General features: G+C 32.9%; 1 protein-coding gene and 1 pseudogene across 7 annotated transcripts in view; both read left to right on the top strand.

Moving 5' to 3' along the window:
- The window catches only part of PCDH9 (protocadherin 9), a 1,054,104-nt gene that overhangs the window by 613,625 nt on the left and 414,761 nt on the right, over positions 1-25,718 (top strand). The window contains exon 5 of one of the 7 annotated variants that reach the window (XM_074299226.1): positions 16,245-16,286. The exons of the other annotated variants lie outside the window; for them this stretch is intronic. Within the exon in view, the coding sequence (XP_074155327.1) occupies positions 16,245-16,271 (27 nt within the window). The 3' untranslated portion in view covers positions 16,272-16,286. Of the gene's footprint in view, positions 1-16,244; positions 16,287-25,718 lie in introns of those variants that run through there. 7 annotated transcript variants of the gene reach the window in all.
- LOC141560665 (small ribosomal subunit protein uS2-like) lies at positions 1,788-8,692 on the top strand (annotated as a pseudogene).

Raw genomic sequence — 25,718 nt, 5'->3', positions numbered from 1 at the left:
AAGTCCCAAGAAAAGGTTGGCTTGTTCCTTAACTTTCTTGTGCCTGCTCTTCTAGAGACACTATTAAAATGATTTGCTATTTTTTTATCCAAATCTTTCCAGTAAGCTGAATTTGCTTAAGTCACTAAAAGGCCAGAAATTAAATATATGCATATGTGTGTATATATATAGATAGATAGATATCTCTATATATATAGATAGATAGATATAGATATAGATATATGCATGTGTGTGTGTATATATATATATATATGTGTGTGTGTGTGTTTGTGTATACAGATATATAAATATACATATATATAGATATGCACACATATAGATATATACAAATATATACATATGTATATACACCCATATGTGTATATGTGTATATATATATATATATATATATATATATATATATATGTGTGTGTGTGTGTGTGTGTGTGTGTGTGTATCTGTATTTGGCACCTTCTGTGCTTACACACACACACCTACCACAATGAGGGAAGGCAGGCTGAGAGCCCAATCTTTGCATAAATGTTAGCAGTTTTCCTATCTGGGAAATCAGTATGATTATGACCAAACTCATTATTGTTTGTCTAAACTCCTCATAGTCAAAAAAAGACAATCACGTGGACCTTAAAGACCATTATATTTCCCTCAGGATTAAAATAAGTTTCTCCTCTAGTCTTCATTTCTTTATGCATTTCTCTATCTGAATGTGCCTCCATATTTCAAACTATTAAAATGAAATTATGTCTTTATGAACTAAAATTCCATTCATTTCAATTTGTTCTGAATTGTCCATTTTCATCCTTATTTTTATCTTTTTACATCTTTTAAAAAGGTTTGTTTTGTCTTAAATTTACATAGTAATATTTTCTGTTTTGTCAAATTTAATATTTAATGTTAAACTTCCTTTTTTATCATTATTTTCCCTCTTAAATAACTTGTGCTCCCTAGTTTAAATCTTATATTAACTAGGTAAAGCATTTCTAATAATGGAAAAACTGTTTTGGTTTTCTTTTCTTGCTTTATACAGAGAACAATATTCTTGGCTTAATTTATATTTTTTAATATAATGTACCTTCTCATAAACTCTGATCATCTTTTTATGATTCTTGCTTCTTGGCATAACTTGGCCCTTGACATATGTAGGAAAGCAGTCCAAGAACTTAGAGCCTACAGGCATGTCTGTGGGGTATTGCTCCTACTTCAAATCTTGCACTTTATAATATAGTCTTTTGTTGGTGCCCTTATTATTATTTTTGTTAGTTAATACAACCTTCTTTGTATTTTTTTTTCCTCATGAGGTGTACTTAAGATCATTTTCTTAAATTTTATCATTGGTTTCTTTTTCTTAGGAAAACAATTTATCAATATTTTCATAAAAATTGTTTTCCAATGGAAAGTTCTCAGTTCTTCCCAACAATGAGAGTTAACTCAAGCATATCTAATTGAGTGAATATTTTTAGCTTGTAAAAAAATGATAGTCACCACTGAAGACATTATTTAATAAAATAATTTTATCATTAAATATTAAAGATTTTAAATCATTCAATAGTTATGGTACCCTTCTATATGCCAAATTGTACATGGAAATTTTTATCAGAAAAATATGCAGGTTGAGGGGAAAGATGTTTGTCTTATTTAAATATGTACTTAATATATATTTTAAACAGCTAGTATGCATGTTTCAAGAGATAAAAAGTATTCAATAAAATTTTAATTTTAAATTTGTTTCATAGATTTTCTCTCTATATATATGGCTCTCTGTGTGTGTGTGTGTGTGTGTGTGTGTGTGTGTGTGTGTGTGTGTGTGTGTAAAATGAAAAATTTTAGATGACTTTGTAACTTAAACCAAATCATATGTATTATATAGATTGAGGAAGTCTGATACTTCAAATTATTGACTTCAAGTAGAGAACATTTTAAAATTTCTAGAATTTTTTGGTTAACTGTATAATTAATTGAAAGAGTAATATTCATGATACAAAACCTAAGGAATTTCTTTATACATTTTTTACTTACAGTAAAATTATAGATTGGAATATATTTATTAATAATATGACTATCAAACTGGAACAAGATTTAAAAATATTTGTTCTTTCTCTGCAGTTTTGCTTAACAAATTTTACTAACACAAAGGAATCAATACATTTCTGTTGATTTCTAGATAGGATTAAGAATGTTTAATTCCGTTAGCTGTCTTAAATCTGGATTTCATAACCATTAATGATAGGAGCTGTGGATATCTCAGTTTCTATTGTTTAGTTTAATATTTCAGAATTATATAATTTTTCAAAATAGGGAGCTCACTTTGGGAGAAAGTAATGGCAATTATGTCCCCTTATGAATTTCTAAAGGATTCAAAATTCCTTAGCTAAGTGCAATTTAGATGTTACAGAAAAGTAATTTGCTTATTCTTGAAAGAATATGTCTGAAATGCTTGAGTTTGAGGAATCTATTTAGAAGCTTAAGAGTAGATATTTCAAGTTACAGCCATTACAAAGAAAATGGACAAGGTCAAAGATCTCCTTTGAATGAATTGGACAATAACAGTCTTGAGCTGGCACAGGAATTTCTAGTGCCACATGATAAAAGCATGTTTAATTGAATTATTTTCAATTCATCTCCAAGATTAAAAGAAAGAATTGATGTTTACTATCAGTATGATCTTGGGAAAAATGCATCATGTCCTTGGGTCTCAGTTTCCTCATCTATAAAATGAAAGGGCACGGATTGATGACATCTGTGTTCCTTTCTCCTTCTGGAGCTATTATCTTCTAAAATTATATTCAGAAAAATTATATTAATTATCTTTCATGCTCTTTTTGTTTTAGTGACATTGTCTGGGTGCCCTTTAATGGAGGATCCAATATAGTATATTACAGCTTGGGATAGTGCTTGTCTTGTTCTTCAAAAGATAGGTTAAATGTCTTTTACCACAAATCTTTCATTAACATTCAATGTCAGCTTATGAATTTAATTTTTTTTTCTTCTTAAAGACTTTTTTGGTGTTTTGAAGTAATATATGAAAAGTGGAAGTCTGGAAGGAAAAGAGTATATATAGAGGGAACAACCCAGAGTAAGAATTGTGAAGAATCAGGAACCCAGTGATATACCCTGTGAATTTTCACTTTTTTTTCCTCCTTTCTTGCATTTTCACTTTTATTCTTCTGAAACTACAATTATTTAGGCAATATCTCTACTCTCTTCGGCTATCATTGCCATTCTGAAGTCCCAAAGTGGAATATTTTGCCTCATTAGGTAGTAACTTCCTCCAGTACTGAGACTCTTTAATGGTTAGATGAGCTATTGCCTAGGATGTTTGAGAGTATATTTCTGTTCAAGTAAACGTTGGACTAGATTGTAGGTGTCAAACACACTAATAATTGTAAGTGCAGGCAGAACTATATTAAAATATAAGATGGAAACATTTAACAAAGCAAATAAAAAATACAGCAGAACATAGATAATATAATGTATATTTTTCTAAGTCAATATGCAGCTTGCAGGGATCTCTATATATAGTTTAATTGGCCCTATTTCTTTTTGAGTTTGAAGCTATTGGACTAAATAACTTTTGAAGTCCTTTCTGACTGAAATTTTGTGAAATCATTTGTGAAGTTTTTGGTTTGAGGCACGAAGATGTGATAATATGATAATATGGCAATATTGAGGAATGAACCAATTCTTCTTCACTCCCTTATTTGGGACTTATTATATGGCACCAATTTGGACTTCGCAATGGAAGAGCAGATGTACAAAAAAGAGTGATGGCATCTACATCACCAATTTGAAGAGAACTCGGGAAGGGTTTCTGCGGGTAGCTCATGACATTGTTGTTGATTCAAAACAGCTGGTGTTCATGTGATCTCATCCAGGAATATGGGCCAGTAAAATGTTTTGAAATTTGTTGCTGCCACTGGCACTACACCTACTGCTGGATGCTTTACACTGATCACTTTCTCCAACCAGAGCCAGGTACGGAAGCATCACCTGTTGGTGCTCATTGGTCCTCAGGTAGCTTACCATTCCCTGGCTAAAGTATCTTATGCTAACCCCCTAAACACTGTATTGTGCAGCATGCATTCCCCATTCTGTTATGTGGATGTTACCATTCCATATAACAAAAAAGAAACTCACTCAGTAGCTCTGATGTGGTGGATGCTGGCCGTGAGGTCCTATATATGCATGGTACTATTTCCCATGAACACCTGTGGGAGGGTATACCTGATCTTTAATTCTCCAGGGACCTAGAGGAGATTGAAAAGGAACAGAAGGCTGCAGCTGAGAAGACAGGGACAAAGGAGGAGGTTCAGCACCCACCCCAGAATGTTTTCCTGTGCTTTTTGGTCTGAGGAAGTACAAGTGCCATTTGTGCTCATTCAGCAGTTCCCTACTGAAGATTACTCATCTGGATACTAAGGACTGGTCTGCTGCTCCTACTGCTCAGGCCACCGGGTGGGTAGGAGCTGTCACAGAGTAGTCCTAAGTTTTACCCCAGATGCTCTAATAATGTTAGGAAAATACTGAACGAAAATAAATTTGTTTTTTTACAAACAAGAAAAACTCAAACAATAAAATAGCAATAACAGCAACAAGTCACAAGCTAAGACTTCTACATAGAAGAGATGGTAAATTAAATAAATATTATGGTTTTTCAATTTTGAAATTAGATGAAATATGCCTGTAGTATCCTAAATTAAGCCCTCATTTAGTATTTGGGATATATTCCTAAGGATCCTTGGGAGAAAGAGAAAAGGGAATCTATAGGAAAATTTTAAAATCTTGCTTTTATGACCTATAGTAGGAGTCTTTCTCATGGTGGCTTTGCTTTGGTCAGGACCGAAATAAAAAGAATCTTTCTTCTCTGTTTTCAGAGAAATGCATCAGGAAAAATTACAAACTAAAGGACAATGAACAATGGAGATTTACTATGTACAGCAATTTCTTCCTTGTGATATTTGAGTTGCATGTTAAGAAACACGACATCAGTACACTCAGTTGGGACACTTTCTTTCCTATTGCCAGACTGGTTCAAAAGAGATGAGCCTGTGGCTGGGGAAGTCCAATTCAATGAACTTGGCCCCAAATAGTGATGCAGGGGGTGTCAAATCGAAGAAGGATTGTGTGAGAGGGTGTTTAACAATGAATTACTGCTACTTTATGTCTTGACTTTAAAGACCTTAGATTTGCACATTACAAACCTTGCCCAACTCTCCTGGTAGAAATTTCTCTTTGAAGTTATTGGGAGATCCAAACAGGAAAGGGAGATGGGAAAAGTGTGCCAGGGGCACAATGTTATCCTTTTTCATGTGTCTGTAAAATGAAATAAAATCCCCTCAGTGAATTCACTGTGTGTTTGTATTACTTCAAAAACACACAATGTACCTATGTTGTTATGAAATATAGATGCCACAGATGCTGGAGTCCCTGAAGAGGTTGAGAAGGCAGGCTTTGGGGAAATGTTGGCATGTTAATAAAATCAGATGGATAGAATTCATGATTTGAACTAGGTTAGATGTAGAATTTAGGGCCTTGTTATGATGCTTTTAAGAGCTCCAAAATATTTAATCTAGAATAAAAATGGTGTTGGTTCCACTGACTTAAGACCATTTAACTGAAAATTTAAAAGTTCTTACTGAATATCTTAGGCATATAAGATATGTTGTCAGTTTTTCACAAATTACACTAATCTAGTTTAGAAAATGAAACTTTCAAAAATTCTTCCGTCTATTTTTTTTTCTCTAAATTCTGAAGCAGAATATTATATATTATGTAGGCTATATAAGATTGCCACTAGCCATGACTTTTTTGGTTAAAAATAATTGAAGATGTGCTTCTTGAGTTACATAAATTTGAGTACCACTGCCATATAAAAAGAGTCTCTCATATTAGGAGGAAATCTATGTCACATAGTTCTATATAACAATATAGTTAGCCTAGGTAACCCGTCCATTTGTCTGGGTCCTAATTAAACTGTGTAGTCTACTCTGGGATAGAGTTGGGACGGCACTCTGGAGGAAGTTAGTCGAGTCTGGGCCAGAGTTGGGACAGCGGCCTGGAGGAGGAATCTGGATTGGGGAAGGACAAGAGCTGGAGGAGATTCAGAGCCAGGATTCAGGAAGAAGAGGATTAGAGATTCTACCTTCTCTCTGGCTGGAGGCTCCAGAAGCCTCCCAAGAAACCCATACACAGAGGAAGATTATACAGAAAAGAGATCTCCTCCCAGAGAAGGATTATAATTGAGAGACGACAGAACTTTATAATTTGTATTGTTTTTTGGTATTATCAGAAGAATCATTCTAAATATCTTGGGGATTGTGAGAGCCATTTAAGATTATTAAAATAAAAAGTGGATTTTTTCTTCTCAGTGTCTTACATATTTACAATAATCATAAATTATTTTTGATCATTTCTCTTAAATGCCAAACCTGAAAGCTTGTTTACTCTCAAGTCTAAATTTGCTTTTCTCACAAAAAGACATCTTGTTTTATTCAGTTTTGCAAGTCACTTATCTTTAGGGTTATAAACCACTAAGTTCTTATAAATTCCAAGTTACGGAATTTGCCATCTTATCATAATGAAAGCAGGGTGAGGAAGTTGGACTTGAGTTTTTGCAAGGTAAAAAAGTAAGTCCAGACCTTTAGTGGCATAAAGCTTTTATTGTATAAATCATTGAAGAAAATTAATCATTGAAAAAAAAAGCATATCTAGTTAGTGAGAGATGTGACCCTAATTCCTTGCATTAGAATATTATAATACTGAATAAATGTAAGAATTTAGTTTAAACTTAACCCTAGAGAGATGATCCATGAGACTTAAGTCCACTTATGGGAGAGTACATTAAGCTGAAATTGCAGCTACTGTTAGATAAATTGAGAATTTAATTTTAAGTACTGTTTATAGTCTCAAAGCAAAAATACTTATTTCAGCATTTAAGATGAATCAAATATAGGTTAACTAAGGTATGTATCTAAAAATCAAGATATACAGATTTATTTCCCACTAATAGCAAGGCTTCCAAACTTCTGTTATTATATACACATATACACATGTCTATGATATATACGCCCAACTGTGTGCATATAGATTTATGAAGTTTATATATGTATGTATATAAACATATATCTTTATATGTGTGTATATATGAAGCTGGTTACTGATTGTTGTGACTAACCTCTAAAATTGCTCTGTCAGACCTTTGTTCATTATGTAGTAATTAGAAAGGGACCATTAGCATCTATGCTGTGAACTTTTCAATGTAGATCAGGACATTGGGTAGTATAAGCAATTAAAACGAAAACATTTAAGTAGGTAAGGAAACCATTAAAGCCAATTCATTAGACCTTAGTATTTTGGGGTCAATGGTACAGAACATGCACATCCAAGCAGAAAAGCTCAAACTGCTGATATGTCCCATTGTGCATTGAGAATTTGAGAGGTAGGGCAGCCTTAGGGTACTGATTACATTGACGAGCCTATAGTAATGATTTAAGCAGCTGCCAAGAGTTATAGAGACCAAAACCCACAAGGATACAGGGTACATAGCAGATGCTTTTCAAACTGTCTGTTTTGTTACTGTTGAATAACTTTACAGGGAAAGTTTGATGAGATGACCTCTATAATGTTTGTACATTGGCTGGGTTTATGCAGTTGTCAAAAGTCAAATTTATTCTTTAAGTGGATGAGTGCACAGTAGTCAAACCATAACAAATCACAGAGGGAAGAAGTTCACAACTTTTTCCCATTCTGCTGCCCAATAGACCATTCAAGTATCACTGCAATAATTCTTTAGAAGGGTGCTCTGTGTTCACGTAAGCATGTGTGCAGTCATTCTGATCCTCCATAATCTCTAGGGCAATGTCATATGGCTTTTAGGAGAGACATAGAGGTTCTCTCCAGTGTCAGTATTATTGCCTGGGATCAGTATATAGGGTGTTCCCTTTAAAGAAGTTGTATATACAACACACTGATAAATTGTTTACTATGGCCAGATAAGAGAACATTTCCCTCTATATTTTAAGGGAAGTTTGATTCAATAAATACATGCATACATAGAAACTGATATGCATATATGTATAGATGCATAAATATATTATCATATACATATGATTATATATTAACTATATATATATATATATAACTACAATCACCTGTCTATAAATATATATAAATGTTGTATACATATATGCTCATACATATGTTTTCATAGTTACTCACTTTTTTCAACCAATGCAGATCATAATTCTTACACCTTTTGATAGATGAGTTTTCAGAGTTATTCTTGCCAGAAAAATTAATCGTCACAAGATGACAAACTTTTCTGGTAAAGAAGCTTTTTGAATTTAACTTAGGTTACTCTTTGGCCAAAAGACACAATCTATTTATCAAGCCAATATTTGAAACAGTCTAGTCCTTGGTAGACTTTTCAGAACTCATGTCTTACAGGTATGGCTTCCAGGAAAACAGAATTAGTTCAGCAAGGCTTTATTATTAGTCATGTGGCAGTTGTCTAATCATTGATTGAAATCAGAAAAAAAAAAAAAAAAAAAAAACTCATGGCCAGTACCTATTTTGCTTCTAAGCAATGCTCTCTGCTAAAATTTTTAGAGAGAGCAATTGCAAATGCTACAAATCAGGGACTGATTTCTTGTTTTGTTGATAGTTTAGACTTAAGAAAGGAATAGAGAAAATATTTATAAAGCAGATTAAAACTTAAAAGTATAATATATATTTTCTTTTCTTTTTTTTTTTTTTTTGAGAACCATTTGACAAATGCTTAATAGCATATAAAAACAAGATACATATAGAAGGCCAGAAGGGGAAGAGGAAAGAATAACAATAATAACAACAACAACTAAAGAAAATGTTTGTTAGAAACAACAAATGTTAGAAGCCATATTAGATTCAGTGAATGATACAATTCTTGACCTGAAAAAGGCACATAACCTCATAGTAATAATCTTGATTAATGAATTATTAGAGCTCGAAAGATCATGGATTATTAGAGCTAGAGAGGGTTTTGTTCTACTCCCCCCTCTTTATTTTTATAAAAAATGAGTAGAAAGGCATAAAAGATATTTCCAGGGTCTTACAAATATGAGACATTTGTATTCAAAAATTATACTTAAAAAAAGAAATATTTTAAAAAGTACATATATTGTCAGAGTTCTTTTTTTTTTTTTTCTTTTTCTGAGGCTGGGGTTAAGTGACTTGCCCAGAGTCACACAGCTAGGAAGTATTAAGTGTCTGAGATCAGATTTGAACTCAGGTCCTCCTGAATTCAGGGCTGGTGCTCTATCTACTGCGCCACCTAGTTGCCCCTTCTTTCTTTTTTTACATAAATTCTGCATACTATCCAGAATTATATTAAATCTTTGAACAAAACATAAACACTAACCTAAATCATTTTGTTACAAATGGAACTATTTCCATTTTTTGTTTGTTTGTTTATTTGCTTTGGTATTGGAGAGGGATTCAGTTGCTTTCTTTCAATTCCTCAGGTATTTCCAGGTGCTGGTCATCAATATTCTATTGTGCTTTAAAAAAAAAAATTCATGTTGACTTTTTGAGTTTTGTTTCCTATATCTTAAATTTAAAAAGTTACTCAACTCAAACTCAATTTTAATCTCCATTCCTTCCTTCTTAAAGTGGATAAGGCTTTCAAAAAGTATTTCTTCAACAGGTACTTCACACATGGAAGGATTCTAGGTTACTATATAAAGAAAAGACATGCTCCCCATCTACTTGAAAACTATCTATAAATTTCAATACCTCAATAAAACCATTATCTCATCAATTCAGGTATTCTCTTTCAGTGTTGCAAATCATAACTTATTCATATATACCTACCTTTTGCCTACCTTATGTCCATGAGCTCCCATAACTCTACCTGGCTAGAGATTACTTTTATCTTGATGAATACTATTAGATGAATACTAGGGGATTCTATTTTAATTTCATGCTACTTAGAAGGAAATTCAAACATCAGATAAGTGAGACAAGAAAATTAAATAAGAATACACAGAGACTGGAAAGAGTGACCAAATAAAAATTGAATCAAATAAGACCATGTGCCTGGAAAAAAAAAAAAAAAGGAGGGAATGAATCAGCTCATAGCGGTATTTGTGAGAGAAGACCAAGACAGATGAAGAACAAACATTTAAATTTTAAGCAGAAGGCAATTGAAAGCCAGTGAAGGGATTTAAGGGGGTAATAATGTGTTTGAGCAAAGTAAAAATGTTCTCTGTGTTGGCAAATCCTAATCGTGTCTTGCTGTGATAATTAATCAGACAGCTACAACACTAGCCACTCACCTGCTTCAAATCATAAAATTTACTTTATGTGCACAACAAATTACCCTTCCATGCACATATTACAAAAATGCACATTCTCTTGGGGAGAAAGGAGTTGCTCTGTATCTGCCTTTGGTGGAATTAATTATTATTTGTTCAAGATTAGCTTGCTCTAGACAGACTGTTGGTATGCATGTTTTATCTAAACACATCCATATAAGGGGGCACAAGTCTGTCAGTATGTTGGTGGAAGCTATCCCACTGTTCCTAACAGCTGTTGAAATCACAAGCATTTCTATCCTATTAATTCAGCATGAAAAAATTGTTAGGATTGCACTGAGGTGTGGGACACATGTCACTCCTGTTTGAAGTCAAGTAGTTAAGCCTGGTGCATGGAAGCAATTTAGTACTTACTGAATAAAAAGCTATTTTTTTTCTCCTCCCATTTTGTCGTGTATCTCTTGACTATCTCACAAGCTTCTGAAGTATCATATATAGCTCAATAATATATGAGAAAATACGTAAAAAAGCTTTATCTCATTAATAAATTACTTGTACTAATAAATTGCTTGTGGACTGGAGAGAGTGATGATTTTGAATTCTGCTGGGTTCATTTTCTAATTCAGATTTATATCATCTCTGTAACCTTGGGCAAAGTGCTTAACTTCCCAGGATCCCAGGGCAACTCTTGAAGAAAATAAGTTATAGATAACTTGCTCGAGAAAGTTTCCACACACACAGTTATATACTATAATGAAATTACAGGTGTAGATAAGGGAGAAAAAAGAAAGAAAAAGTGAAAGAGAGAGAGAAAGAAGGAAGTGAGGAAGGAGAGCATGGAAGAAAGGATGAAAAGAAAGAGGAAAGTAGGAAAGGAAGGATGGAAGAATGGAAGGAAAAGGGAAGTAGGAAAGAAGGAAAGAAAGAAGGTGGTAGAGAAGGAAAGAAGACATATTTTATTAGAATAGGAGGACAAAAGCATTTTCCTACTTGCCTCACTGAGAGATGAGTACAAGGCATCTAGGCAACTATATCATAAAATTTAGATGCAGTAATACCATTAGGTTTAGAAATCATGTTTCTTTTCATTCTAATGCTCCACTTGATAAAGATTTAAGAATTTTCATTCCCTATCTTCACATTTCTCCTTTTAATATACATAACTAGCACCATTTTAAAAAAGACATTTAATATAATTTATAGTTAGAAGCAATTGACAAATGGGCTTGGAGTCAGAAAATCAATTCAAACCCGAACTCTGACACTTAATATCTTTGTAACCCTGGCAAGTTACTTAAATTTGAGGTATCTTAAGCAACTTCTAAGGTCATAAATGAATTGTGAGTCACATTAATAGAGGGGCTTCCTTAAGAAATCAGAGAACCTTTGCATTGATGTATACTTTTAAACAATTTGATGTGTGTCCTTGTTCTGGACTATTCACAAGGGCCTCTTGACAGGTTATTCCTAATTAACATTTCCTAGATCAGTAGGCAGAGCATATACATAAGGGAAAATCTCTAAAACTTTTGTGGGTTTTTTTTAGGAATGCTTTACTCACTAATAGCATTAATAAGCACAATAGTAATGCTAATACTTTTACAGTGCATATGGTTTACAAAGACCTTTCACATATATCATAGTCTTTGATCCTCACAGGAACCCTGTGAGGTAGGTCATTCTCACTTCAGACATAAACAAGCTGACCTTCAGAGGGAAATAAATAACATGGTTTGAGTTGTAAGCTGGGGAGCTGACACCTTAGCTTTCTAAGATTATTATTCTAAGAATTCCCCTATATAATTTTCCCACTTCATTCGGAACTTACTGTACCTTTTTGCCATTTTCACTGTCAAGTCAGCAAGCATTTGTTAATTTCTTATGATGGACCAAATAATGGACTAAACATTGGACATATAATTATAAGCAGAAAGATAGCCGGTATCCTCAAAAAGCTTACAATCTAATGAGGGTAAAATAACAAAAAAAGGAAACTAGAAGGGAGGTGTGGGATATCAAAAAGGAACACTGGAGGATTGTCCAATGCAAACTGGAGAAGTTAGAATGGAATGAAGTCATGGAGTTTGTGAGAGAGGTTGAAGATACTTTCCAATATTTAAAAAATATAAAAGGTAGGGTGAGCTTCCAGGGTGAAAAGGTCTAGGAAGAATTATAGGTCTATATGTGTTCTCTACCTCGGTAGAATGTAATCTCATTGGAGGTTGGTGACTGTATTTTTGCCTTTTTTCCTTCTGGGAATTAGCATAGTATGTGGTACATAGTAAATAAGTATTGAGTGACTGGCTAATAAATAGAGAGTATGTTTATATTTCAAGCTAGAAAGTTTTGAAAGTGATAACTATCTTCTTGATAACTAAAAAGTTATCTAACAAAATGCAAATTCGCTTTTTTATACAGGACATTTTTATAATGTTGTAAAGTTTTTGGAGAGTAACTAGGATAGAATCCTGGATCTAGAGTCAGGAATGCTCATCAACCTGAGTTCAAACTGGGTCTCAGATACTTATTATCTTGGTGACTGGGCAAGAGTCATGATCTCAAAAAAGTAGAGTGCCTGCTCACCAGCTTACAACCCAAAGCATGTCATTTATTCTCTCTGAAGGTCAGCTTGTTTTATCTCTGAAGTGAGAATGACCTACCTCACAGAGTTTCTGTGAGGATCAAAGACTATGATGATGTGAAAGGTCTTTGTAAACCATATGTAAACTTAGTCAGTTTATTCTGTGCATTTCAACAAAAAATACTAGACCAAGATATTTTTCCTCCAGATAACATTGTTAAAATCTCAGAACTTCCCTGTGTCCTCAGTTTTATCTGTAAAATGACCTGCAGAAGAAAATGGCAAACCCCTCTAACAACTTTGCCAAAAAAACCTCAAATGATATCATAGTCAGCCATGACTCTAATGACTGAATAGAACAAAAGTTTTCAAAGTGCATTACAAATATCTCATTTTTTTTTCTCACAACAACCCTAGAAGTTCAGTATAAAATAACCTTTATTATTATTATTTATATCTTACAAATGAGTAAATTTAAGTAGGCAGAAGTTAAATGACTTGTCCAACACCTCAAAGATAATAAGTATCAGAGGTCATATTAAACTGAAGTCTGCTTTACTAAATCCAGGTCACATTGTGCTATGAACTGCCTTTTCCTAATCAATTAAATAGCATATACCATTTTTATATACATTTGTTCTTTTTAAGTTGTTCCTTATAGTGAAACAAAATAATTTCTTCCTATTAATGCTAGTTATCTCTCATGAATAGAAAATATTATGAAGGGTAATTTGCTTTTTTGGGTGATTTCATTATCAGCAAGTCATTTCTAGTCTTCTCTCCCTATTTCACTTCCAGTTGAGGATATGATCTTCTCAATGATAATGTGGAAAGAAAATGAAATATTGATAGAATAGTCCTTCATTATTTTTACCTTGTTTGACTTCAAATGTTTGAGCATTGTTTGTTGGGAACAGCCTTACCTGGTGCTCTATACTTTGGGTTACTAGACACAAGCATACAGACTCAGTCTCACATACAGACACTTATTTATGGAGATGCATGAGTTATGCGACAATACTAACTGGTAATAATTGAAAATACACTACAGTTATAAAGATGATACTTAACATAATTTGAATTGGAGTTTAGAGTTCCATAACAACCCTTTTAGAAAATTGGTTTTTCACTTGTGAAGTGATTGATTAAAATAATTTATTAAACAAATATTTATTTAGAAATTATTGCATGTAAGTAAGTATTACTTCTGTGGGGAACAGAAAGAAAATATTGTATCTGACCTCTAACAGCTAATTGTAGAGTTAAGAGAAGGACAGGTCCATGAGAAAGGATAATTTATAATTTTAATACAAGATAGTATATGAGAAGTCATTGTATAAATGCCATAGAATCTAGGGGTAAGAGGAGCTCAGAAGAAAAAAACCTTCCTGGGAAGATAAAGTGCTTCATAGAAAGGGGAAGTTTTGAACTCAGTCTTAAAGGATGATAGGATTTAACATAGATGGGAGGGTAGAAAAGGGTGTGTGTGTGTGTGTGTGTGTGTGTGTGTGTGTGTGTGTGTGTGTGTGTGTATACACATTTGTGTAAATATATAAATATACACATATGCATATGTGTATATTTACAGATATGGATAAATATGAGATAGTTCACAAAGGTAGATTCATGCAAGTGGCCTTTTATAGAATTATAAGAATTTATTAAATGGTTAGTTAATATATTTAAGGCATAGAGAAATATTTTGTGAGATTAAAAATGTCTCAGTCTTTTGCCCTTACAAAGCTTATATTATATTCTACAAGAGAAGAAAGCAACATATGTCATGTGCATAGATAAATATAATAAAATTAATAATTACATATATATTTACATAAAACACATTTCCATATGAGATACAATATAATATAGAATTAAACTAACAAAACTAATTAAACTAACAAAAAGGCATACTTACATATGTATATAAATGTATATATACATATTTATCAATATCTGCGGATACTTGTCCATGTGGGTAGTGTATAAATTTATATTTACATAGTTAACATTTTTTAGTATTTCAAAATCTAATCTGATCTAAAGTCAGGGGGAAAATAGTTTCATATTGCACTGGAGTAAGCTTTATTTACAACTGAATTCACAACATTTTTGATCTTCACTATTTAAACTTTACATTTGATTTTGGAACATCTTGGCAAGCAGGCTGTGTTGAAAGTAAGTGGAGTCTAACTATCACTTTCACAGCTGACTTAATTAGTGAGTGCCCTTTTTAAACACTGACAAGTCAATAAAAAGATAAATTGTAGATAGGATTTTTTTTTTTAAAGAAGAAAAAATTGATCAGTAAAATTGGGGGTCATGGAACATTTTCAGCACTGTATTCAAGGAGAATTATTCTATCAGCCTTTGTGCTAAAACTAAGCCACCTACAAAAGAAGCTTTTTAAAAAGATGAGATATCAGGAAAGCTAGAATTGAAAAGTTCTTCTAGCATTATTTTATTTCTCTTTATAGATTTAAAAATTATTTTCCTTGAAAGACAGCATTCATATTATTATATAGATTCTGATTGTGTTTGATGTTTACAATAGAAAGCTAACGTTTGTTGGAGGAAATATGATTATTCTTTTGTTCATTACCCAAGGTCCCTATCTATAGTTTGTTCAAACTGGTTAATGATTTTTTTTCCTATCCTACTGCTTTTTTAAAAACTTAAAATGAGCCCAGTAAAATGATTAATATACTTCTACAAGTGTGTTTTTACTCATGCATCAGCCTGATTTTCTATGTATGATTTAGCAGATAGAATTTTGGAGATCATGTTGTCAGGAAGAACTGTATTCTGATCCTGTTTCTCAAACATACAAACTGTTACCACAAAGATGACACAAACTCTTTGAATATCAGTTTTGAAATATGGAAAACCTGTAAAATCATACCTACCATAGAAGGATGTTGTTTAGGATGAACAAAATAATGCACATTAAATACTTTGCAAGTTTAAGGTATAACAAATATGTCAGTTATTATTAGTAGTAAAATAAAACAATGAAATGTCTTATTTTTTTAAAACCTGGAAATAAAAATAACACTATTAAAACTTTTGTGTATATCTTTGTACTAATAATTTAGGAAAATACCATGTCTTATTCGTTTGTGTATGCCTACAACGTATAGAAATATGCAGTGTGCTCAGTCAATGAATATTGTATGCATTTTTGAATTTCAGTTACTTGCAGAGATATGTGTATATATATATATATATATATATATATATATATATATATATATATATATTCCTTACATTATTTATATTTTATTGTTAAGATTAAAAATAATGCTTCTTACTAATAGATCTGTAATTGTAAAGAACTAGAAAAATTTTTTTTGCAAATTAATATTAGTTATGTTTTGTAGATAAGGAAACAGAGCCTCAGAGAATAAAGGTACCTTTTCATGTCATATGCCTAGGGATCTGACTCCAAGTTCGGTGTTCTTTGTCTCCTCTGCCATATTGCTACAGTATGTAAGTATAGTGTTGTGTCTGTACTTCAGTGGGTCCTTGTGATATAATGAATATAGGAATTACCTCCAATAGCACAGATTGGTACTCCTCCCTTTGTTATCCTCTGCATTTCTTGTCCATATTCTTCCATAAGTGCACTAGAGGGGATCTAATGGAGGCCTTTCCTCTAAAGAGTTTATAATTATATGATTACTAAAACAGCATTAACCTGGCCTCTCTTTTCCTCACTATGTGGCTGTCCTAGACTTAGAATCTTTTTCTATTTTACATAAATTCTTCCCCTCTACAACCCTCCCATGTACATTGAACAAACAATACAAGGTGTTCCCAAAGGATAACTGCACTGAGACTTTTGGAACACACTGTATTTATATGGAAGTAATTTGTGTGTTTCTAATCATAGATTTGTAGTCTTTCAATGCTTCTAAATTTTAATGTCAATATTCCCTTTATTATTATAGAGAATCTTCCAATTACTTATTGGAATGACTGACAGTTGAAGATTTTAGACAGAATGTCTAAAACTTATCTCCCTCCCATCTTTTCCCTCCCTCCTTCTCACTCTTTCTTTTTCCTATTCTCTCTTTGTCTCTCTCTCTGTCTCTTTGTGTCTCTCTCTGTCTCTCTTTCTATCTCTCTATTTCATTGTCTCTGTCTCTCTTATTCTCTCTCTCTCTGTTTCTATCTCTCACTTCAACTGTCTCTGTCTCTCTATTGCTGTCTCTCTGCCTCTGTCTCTGTGTGTCTCTCTGCCTCTCTGTGTCTCTCTGTCTCTCTCTTTCTCTTTCTGTTTCTATCTCTCTTCATCTTATTCTCTGTCTGTTTCTTTCTCTGTGTGTCTCTGTCTCTGTCTCTCTGGCTCTGTTTCTCTCTCTGTCTCTGCGTGTGTGTATGTGTGTATGTCTCTCTCTGTCTCTCTATATGTCTCTGTCTCTGTCTCTCCATCTTTTTCTGTATTTCTTTTTGTTTCTTTCTCTGTGCGTCTCTCTTTGTCTCTCTGACTCTGTTTCTGTCTCTGTCTCTCTGTGTCTGCGTGTGTGTATGTGTGTATGTCTCTCTCTCTGTTTCTCTATATGTCTCTGTCTCTGTCTCTCTGTGTCTGTCTGCGTGTGTGTATGTGTGTATGTCTCTCTGTGTCTCTCTATATGTCTCTGTCTCTCTTTCTCTCTCTTCATCTTATTCTCTGTCTCTGTGTTTCTTTCTCTCTGTGTGTGTCTTTCTGTCTCTCTTTGTCTCTCTGGCTCTGTTTCTGTCTCTGTCTCTCTCTGTGTCTCTGTCTGTCAGCATGTGTGTATGTCTCTCTCTGTCTCTCTTTGTCTCTCTATATGTCTGTCTCTGTCTCTGTCTCTCTCTGTCTCTGTCTCTTTCTGTGTATTTCTCTGTGTCTCTCTATCTTCTCTTTCTCCTCCCTCTCTCTGTGACTCTACACACACACGACCCAAAGCCACATATTTTTTGACCTACCTTCTGTATTGGACACAATTTTCCATTCATTCCTCCTTGATATTCTCCTATCCTTTAGTTTCAGTGTCCCCATCATCTTCTTGTCCTCTTCTTCCTTCTATAACTATCCCTCCATCTTCTTTCTACCTCCTTGTCTTTTTACTAACCTGATAAAATGAATGTCTGCACCAATGTTGTGTCCTTGGATCTTATCTTTGATCATTTCCCCCCTTACCAATCACTTTCACTCTCACACTTTCAAATATTACTACTATGCAGAAGACTGAAATCTTTATTTGCAGCTCTGATCCTTTACCTGAACTTTAGACCTTAATTTCAAATGTGCTCTTGGGTTTTTCTACTAGGAAGTCCCACTGGTGTCTCAAACTCATTGTCTACAAAATTGAACTTATTTTTCCTGTAGATCTGCTTCTGCTTCTGACTTCAAGGTTTCTGTCAGTAGCACCAACTAGTATCCCATATTAAAAATTGTGTTTTCCTTAACTCTTCCTTGTCCCTTACAATTCACATTTGCTAACTTCTATTGACTTTTTTACTTTTACCTCCAAAATAATTCTGGAATGATTTTTTTCCTTCCATTCATCCAGTTACTACTAATCTTCCTTTTCCATCTCTATGCCTTTATGTAGATCTTCTATGCTAGTAATATACTTCCTCATAACCTCTTTCTCTTAAAATCTCTAGTTTCAAAGCTTCTTTCAGAATCCATCTCTATTCATAGCCTTTCCTGATTTCCCTACCTCCTAGTGCTTGGTGCTCTTTTTCCCTTTGTACCTCTTTACCTTTGAACAGGCAGATGAGGACTGCTGGATTATTCTCCAATATTATCCCTCCTCAGATATTGAATTGTTATCAATCACTTAAAACCTAACTCAAATAGCCTTCACTAACCTTTGACTTTTCCTCATTATCATTCATATATCACTTTCTTTCATAACCCTAAACCTAACCATAACCTGTACCTAACCCTCATTACCTGTGTATGTACCATATAGCACTGCCAGACTATAAATTTCATAAGGATAAAGACTCTAGATCGCTTAAGTTTTAACTGTCTTTCTGGCATATTAAATAGTGCTGTGAACACAGGATGTTATATGCACATAAATAAATGTGCATATGTTTGTGTATTCATATATACTTCATTTCTCCACTGGATCTTCTGACTCTGGATTTCCTTTCACATCCCAGCAGCCTTTTTACCCTGAAACATGTGTCTACCTCTTTTTCTCACACTCTTGCAATCTCCATTTTGGGGAAGTAATGAACCAGTCACATGCTTCCTCCCTTATTCCTATTCTCCTCTAATCTTGAGGTACTTTCTTCTTCATTAGAACGTAATTCAAGGTTAAGAATTGTGTTTCTTTTCCTTTATATTTGCATTTTTAGAGCTTGGCAAACAGTGTCTGCCACATAGTCTTTGATTCATAAATGCATTTTTTGACTTGATGTGTGTATGTAAATTTTATTTGTACACATGAATTTGTATAGTTATAAAGAATTGGGAATAGTCAAAGAATATTTCCATTTCTCTTTCACTACTAAATTTTATATTACATTAAAATAACTGTAGCATTTTACAGTTTTGTGGATGGTGCAGACTTATTTTCTAACTCTGCTGTTTTGTTGACCCACATTTTTTTATTTTGTTTTTGTCTATTTTCTCACTTACCACCTGAATAAATCTTCTAACTTGCCATCTAAGAAACCATATGTCCATCTGATTCTCTGAAGAACATCATCAGGGATAAAAACAGCAAATTGAGCTGTTTACCTTGGTTGTTAATTTGAAGCATATGGTTTTATGGTTTAGACCTATCAGTTTGGGTCATGAATTCTTGGCTCTAGCCTTAGGCTTTGTGTGTTTTTAGTGACCTGATCAATGTAAAATTCATAAAAAAATGATGATGGTAAAGGCAGTATGGTCCAGACTAATTCACTACATGATGATAGAATTGCTTTATTTTTTTTTTAATGTGACATATTTGTATGTACACACCTAATGAAAATTCAAGGAATGGTAGCAGATTTATTCCCTGGTTCATCTAATATTTAAAAGATTGTTTTGAGAGCTGGAGATATTTTGAATGGAGTAATTATATAAATTAAATGTAAATATTCTCTAATATGTTTTTCATAGCTGAGGTTATAAAAATATACACTGAGTTTTCAAGATTAGGTTCCAAATTGACTGATTTCAGAGACTGCTACTATAAAAGGAACTTTATTTCATTCAATGCCAAAGACACTTTAATCAATTCAATTGAAAATCAAAACCAAAATGATTTCTTACCCATTCTGTTCATGGTGCTAAGCAAAATATCGTAAATACAAAGATAAAATTCAAACAGTTGCTTCCTGCCTTCAAGAACTTACATTCTATTGAGAGCATATAGCATGGCATACAGATGTATACATGTGTTTTATTGTTCCCATAAACATTTAATGTTGAAAAATGTAATTGAATCATGTTCAGATTTTATGTAAATTATCATTTTAATGTGTGTGAGTCTGTGTTATGGCACATTAGAATCAATGATACTTGTACTTGATATGTGCACAGATATGTATAGTGAGTATTAAAGATTAAGACAATTCACAAAGAGTAGCTAATAAAATTACAAAATAAATATGGCGGAGTAATTCCAGCTATGATGGTAAATAAAGTTGATGAATATCTTGTGCCAGTGGAGTTCTGCTCTTTAGTGGTTTTTGCTGGTAGGTTGTTTATACACAAGTCTTCTGGAAAGAGGAGCCACATCCTTATTGGAGAATATTTTAATATTCAATATAGGAACTGAAGTTACTATAGCGAGTAGACCTGGAATTTTCACATGTGATCTCATCTGTGTGGCTATTCCCTCCACAGAGTGAAACCATTATCTTTTCTCATTCTGCTTAATTCTTGTCCATAGATTTCCCATAAACTCTCCACAGATAATTTACTCATTTATGAATTTCCTAATTCAGAGATTTGACCATAGTATCCTAACATACAAATACTTTCAACAACTCCCCTCTTACTGTCACATAATGCCTAAAATTAAAATTCCATGATCTGGCAGCATCCTGCCTTTACAATCCAGGTAGTTTTTTTCTAAGATATTCTATACACCATCCAAATTGGGCAACTCATTGTTCCCTTTAATATGTCTACACATTCTCACCTTTTTATTTTACTATACCTAATTCCTGATCTTAGAATATCATACCCCATTTCTGTTGAAAGTCTACTCAACTGAAAAACTACCTTCTAAGACACTGATGTCATATCTTGAATTCATCTTTCCAGGACTAATTTTCCCATTTTATACCGTTTATACAGGTATAGCAAAGAAGATGCTAGATTTAGAGTCTGGAAGACCTGGATTTAAATTGAGACAAAACTACTTATTAGTTCTATGATCCTGTACAAATCAATTTATTTTTCTCAGCCTCAGTTCCTCATCTGAAAAATGGGAATAATAATGTGCCTCCCAGGATTGTTGTGATTATTAAATAAGGCAATGAGAAAGTACTGTATAAATCTTAAAGTGCTATGTAAATAGTAGCTATTATTATTATTACTTCCTTATGCTTAGTATTTGCATTTTAAATCTCTGTGAATGTGTTATCTTTCATTAGATTATAAATTTCTTGTAGAGGACCCATCTTACTTATCTCTGCACTAATTCACTAATTGCATTAATAACACTAATTCAGCATTAGCATGGAGTTTTGTATACTATCAATAGTCAATTAATATTTGTTGAATCAATAATGCCAGTTTAATTGTTCTGATAATACTGTTGCTTTAAAAACCCACCATGCAAATGTAAAATGATTAAAATGCATTTGGCTGTAATGTCTTTTTTTAACTTTTCAAGTACCTCTGGATAAAGTCCATCACATTTTCAAATTTATGTCCTTTGAAAATAATGAAGTCAGAAGATTTCAGATTTTGATCTTATCTACCTCCTTCAATTTAGATATGAGGAAAGTATGTTTTAGAATAATTATGTAATGGAGCTGAGGTTTGAACTTGCCTTCTGACTTTGAATTCAACATTCTTTCTATTGTATCAACTTTGAATCCAGTACTGTTTCCAATATACGGTACACTACTCTGCAATATTTCATCAAATGTTTTAAGGAAAATAACAGTTAAAGATTTATTTATATTTCATAGTATGTTTAATTTGATGTGGTGAAGTATTTTTTTTAAATAAACAGGTTCAGAAATATTTTAAAAGAAAGATCTTTAAGAAACCTATTGGATAAATAAGGAACATAATTTGATGGTGTGATAATATTACTGTGAATTTGAGGCATCTCATCCTAATGAATCTTCTGCAGCTTACTAGAGAATTTACTGCTTATGAGTTATTAGATCTTGACTCACTTATGAGATCTGTTTATCTCAATCTAGTTCAAAGGAAATTTCCTTTCTCTTTCCACATAAGAGCCCATATTGAATGTTCAATGATGCTACAGTTCATCACACTTAGGTTTGTAAAACTCATTTAGAAATATTGCCATACAGATAAGTAAATATGTATAATACAGGAAACATAATTTATTATGTTAGGCTAATTACACAATCTTGGGAATTATATTGAACATCATTTCATGATAACTGTGGTCATAATATAAACTATAAAATGGAAAAGAACATATTAAAATCGTAGAGTTCTAAAATCTGTATGAGGACTCCAATTAAATCAATACTCATAGTATACAAAGCACTTGTGCAAGACACTGGAGGTACAAAAACAAAGAAAAAACCAGATTCTGCCCTCAAAGTGTTTATTTGCTGCTGGGTGATATAACATGTAAACAGATAAATATTATAATAATAATTTTGAGAAGAAGAAAACATTCACAACTGCCATAAAAAATATTACATATACTGAGCTTTGAAAAAGAAAGATGGTGATTCTAAAAGACAGAATGAGCAGGGAGGCATTCTTGGGCATAGAGGACAGACATAAAGGAAGAAAATGCAATGTTGGTTTTGTAATATAGGAGGCACAAAGGTGATAATGTTGCAAAAAGCTTAGAAAGCTCTTTGGAAAGAGAAAATAAAAACTTTAAATGACACAAGAGTATGAATTTTACTCTAAGAGCATGAGGAATCCTCTGAAGTTTAGCAAGGAGGGAAGGAGTGGTAAAGTCATTGATGCAATCTCTTTTATCTTTTTCTGGATCACATTTAAATCACAAAAGAAAAGTTGCTATTTTACCTTTAGAGATTAATTTGTATTTTCATATAATTTGCTGGATTGGTTAAATTCAGGGGTTCTCAAACTACGGCCTGCTGGCCAGATGCGGCCGCCATTGGTTCCCAATGAGTTTTACAGACTCCTTGTGTTATAGTCAAAGAAGAACTAGAGAGGAAAAGAAAGAACAAAGTACCAATAAAATATTTTTTAAAATATGCCAAAAAGCAAAGAAGGAAGTTCAGAAGAGAATGGAGTCAAATAGGTCCCTTTTGTAACTATTGTGCTAAATTCAATGTATATATTTTTAGTTTCATAATAGAATTTCAAATTTCCTCGTGTTCTTTCTGTTGTTGAATACTAAAATATTCATGTTTATTAAATTCATAATAAAAAGGACTAGATTTGGAGTCAATAAATTGACATTCAAATCCTGACTATCACTCTCCATTAAACACTGGACAACCCCATTTTATATTCTTTAGCCTTAGTTTTTTCATCTGTAAAGGAGAGAGATATAACTTACAGGCTTATCATAAGAAAATCTTAAGAGCTCTTATAAATGATAGCTGTTATCATTATTTGATCAACATTAAATTTGTTACACAACTACTTAAAATTGTATTCAGTCTTCTGTGAATGTGGAAAACATCTGGTTGTTTGATATTTGAAAATCCTTGCTAAGCCTGAAGGCTCTTATTGAACTATTTTTATGCTTTCCTTCATCATCATAAATAATCCCAGTTCTTTGTCACATTCTTCAAGTACGAATACTATTTGTATCTGATTTTCCAATTTTCCCATTATCTTTCTTAGCTTTCAAGCCTTTAACTGACAGATGTTAATTATAATTAGAGATTATTTTATATTTACTTTTACTGTTTACTCATTCTACTGCTGTTCTTGCTTTTTCAGCCTCATTGCCATATAACTGACAAAGACCCATCATTCATTATTTTTCCTCTGATGGGTGAAAATGGTGGCAGTCAGGTTAACCCAGAATGAGTTAATGCTATGTTCTCTACCAACAGCGCCACCTAGCTGCCTTGTTAACAGATGACAGTGAAAGCTCAATTTTTCTACTGTTATTTCTATATTTTATGCCATAGAGAATGATCTTCCAACTGAATAGAATAGAACAAATAGTGATAGTCAGAAGCTCCCAGATTTGAAAATTTCATGCAGTTGCTTTAGCCAGGCCCAGATATGTTATATTCTTTTCTACTTGGACATTCAACAGCAGAATCTTCGAAAAAGGATGAGAAAGTATTGTCCTACTTATCAAAAATATGGTTTCCCAAAGTTATACACTGAGTAAGTTAATATTCATAGGGAAATCTTAGGATGAATGGTTTTTAGCACTTTGAAACAGAAGCAGAAAACAGTAACAAGAATAAAAACTAACAAACCCCAAAATCACAAATTAAAAAATTCCAACAACACAGAAGCAAAAACCACCAGGAGCCAGCATAGAATAATAAGTGCAAATGATCTTTTAACTGTAATGTGTTGTTCTTTATTTTGATTGTGTTCAATATTTTTTGCCTGGACCTTGAGTGAAAACATAGAAATATATATTTCATTTGCTTTAAAAAAATCATTTCTAGCATAATAATTGCACATAGTTGTTTGCACATTGTCCCTCATAGAAGATTGTGAGCTCCTTGAAAGCAGGGTCTGTTCATAGTTCCTGACATATACTAAGCCCTAGCAAATAAGTGGGATGCTATGGAATCCTTTAACTTGATTTTAATAGATATTTAAGTTAAGTTTCTCATCACATCTTCTTGGACTAGGTAGACGAACATAAATTGATACCAAGAAGTGGATTTGATACTTCTTTAACCTCTGTAGATAAAAATAAGTGATAAATTTAACAGATAATTTTGGGGAATGATCTTTTAACTGTAATGTGTTGTTCTTTATTTTGATTGTGTTCAATATTTTTGCCTGGACCTTGAGTGAAAACATAGAAATATATACCTATAAAATTTACAAGTAAGAAAAGTCAAAGACTATAGTTATGTTGAGTGACAGAATCAAAATTCAAAAAGATCTCAGCAAACTGAAAAGCTGTAGTGAAAATAATCAGATGAAACTTAATTGAGAAAACTTGGTCTTGTAATTAAGTTTAAAAAATATTTCACCATCATTGAATAGAGATACATAACAACAGTAATTTATATATGTGTGTGTGTACATCTATATGCACACAAACATGTAGATAGATATGCTTGAATTAATCAACAATAGGTTGCTGTGCTTTAAAATGGAATACTACTACTAATAGTAATAATACTAACTAAGGCTGCATAAGAAAGAATAGTATTTAGGTTAAAGGAAATAATAGTCCTATTTTACTTCATACTAGTCAGATCACATCTAGAGTAATATATTCGTTTCTGGGCTCCATTTGTAAAAGAGGAACATTGATAAATTGGTGAGTCTGAGCCTGATTGGCTTAGTCAGCACATGGGGAGGGAAAATGTACTTCATAGCAATGCTTTCCCAAACAGGCAGGGAGATGGAAGGTCAGGTAAAGCTAAAACTAGGTCAGGTCAGTCAGGATTTTTGTACATGTACAGAAGGGGCAATATAATTAGTTTAAGACGACTTTTGATAGGGCTTTCCCCCTGGCCTCTCTCATTCCCCAGCAGCAATAGCTCTGCCCAGTTTCTTCTTTTCTTCTCCTCCAGCTCCCAGT

Source organism: Sminthopsis crassicaudata, chromosome 3 (genome assembly GCF_048593235.1).
Source record: "Sminthopsis crassicaudata isolate SCR6 chromosome 3, ASM4859323v1, whole genome shotgun sequence".
Classification (NCBI taxonomy): Eukaryota; Metazoa; Chordata; class Mammalia; order Dasyuromorphia; family Dasyuridae; genus Sminthopsis; species Sminthopsis crassicaudata.
The sequence above is the reverse complement of the archived record's forward strand: the minus strand, read 5'-3'. Positions and strand labels throughout refer to the sequence as shown.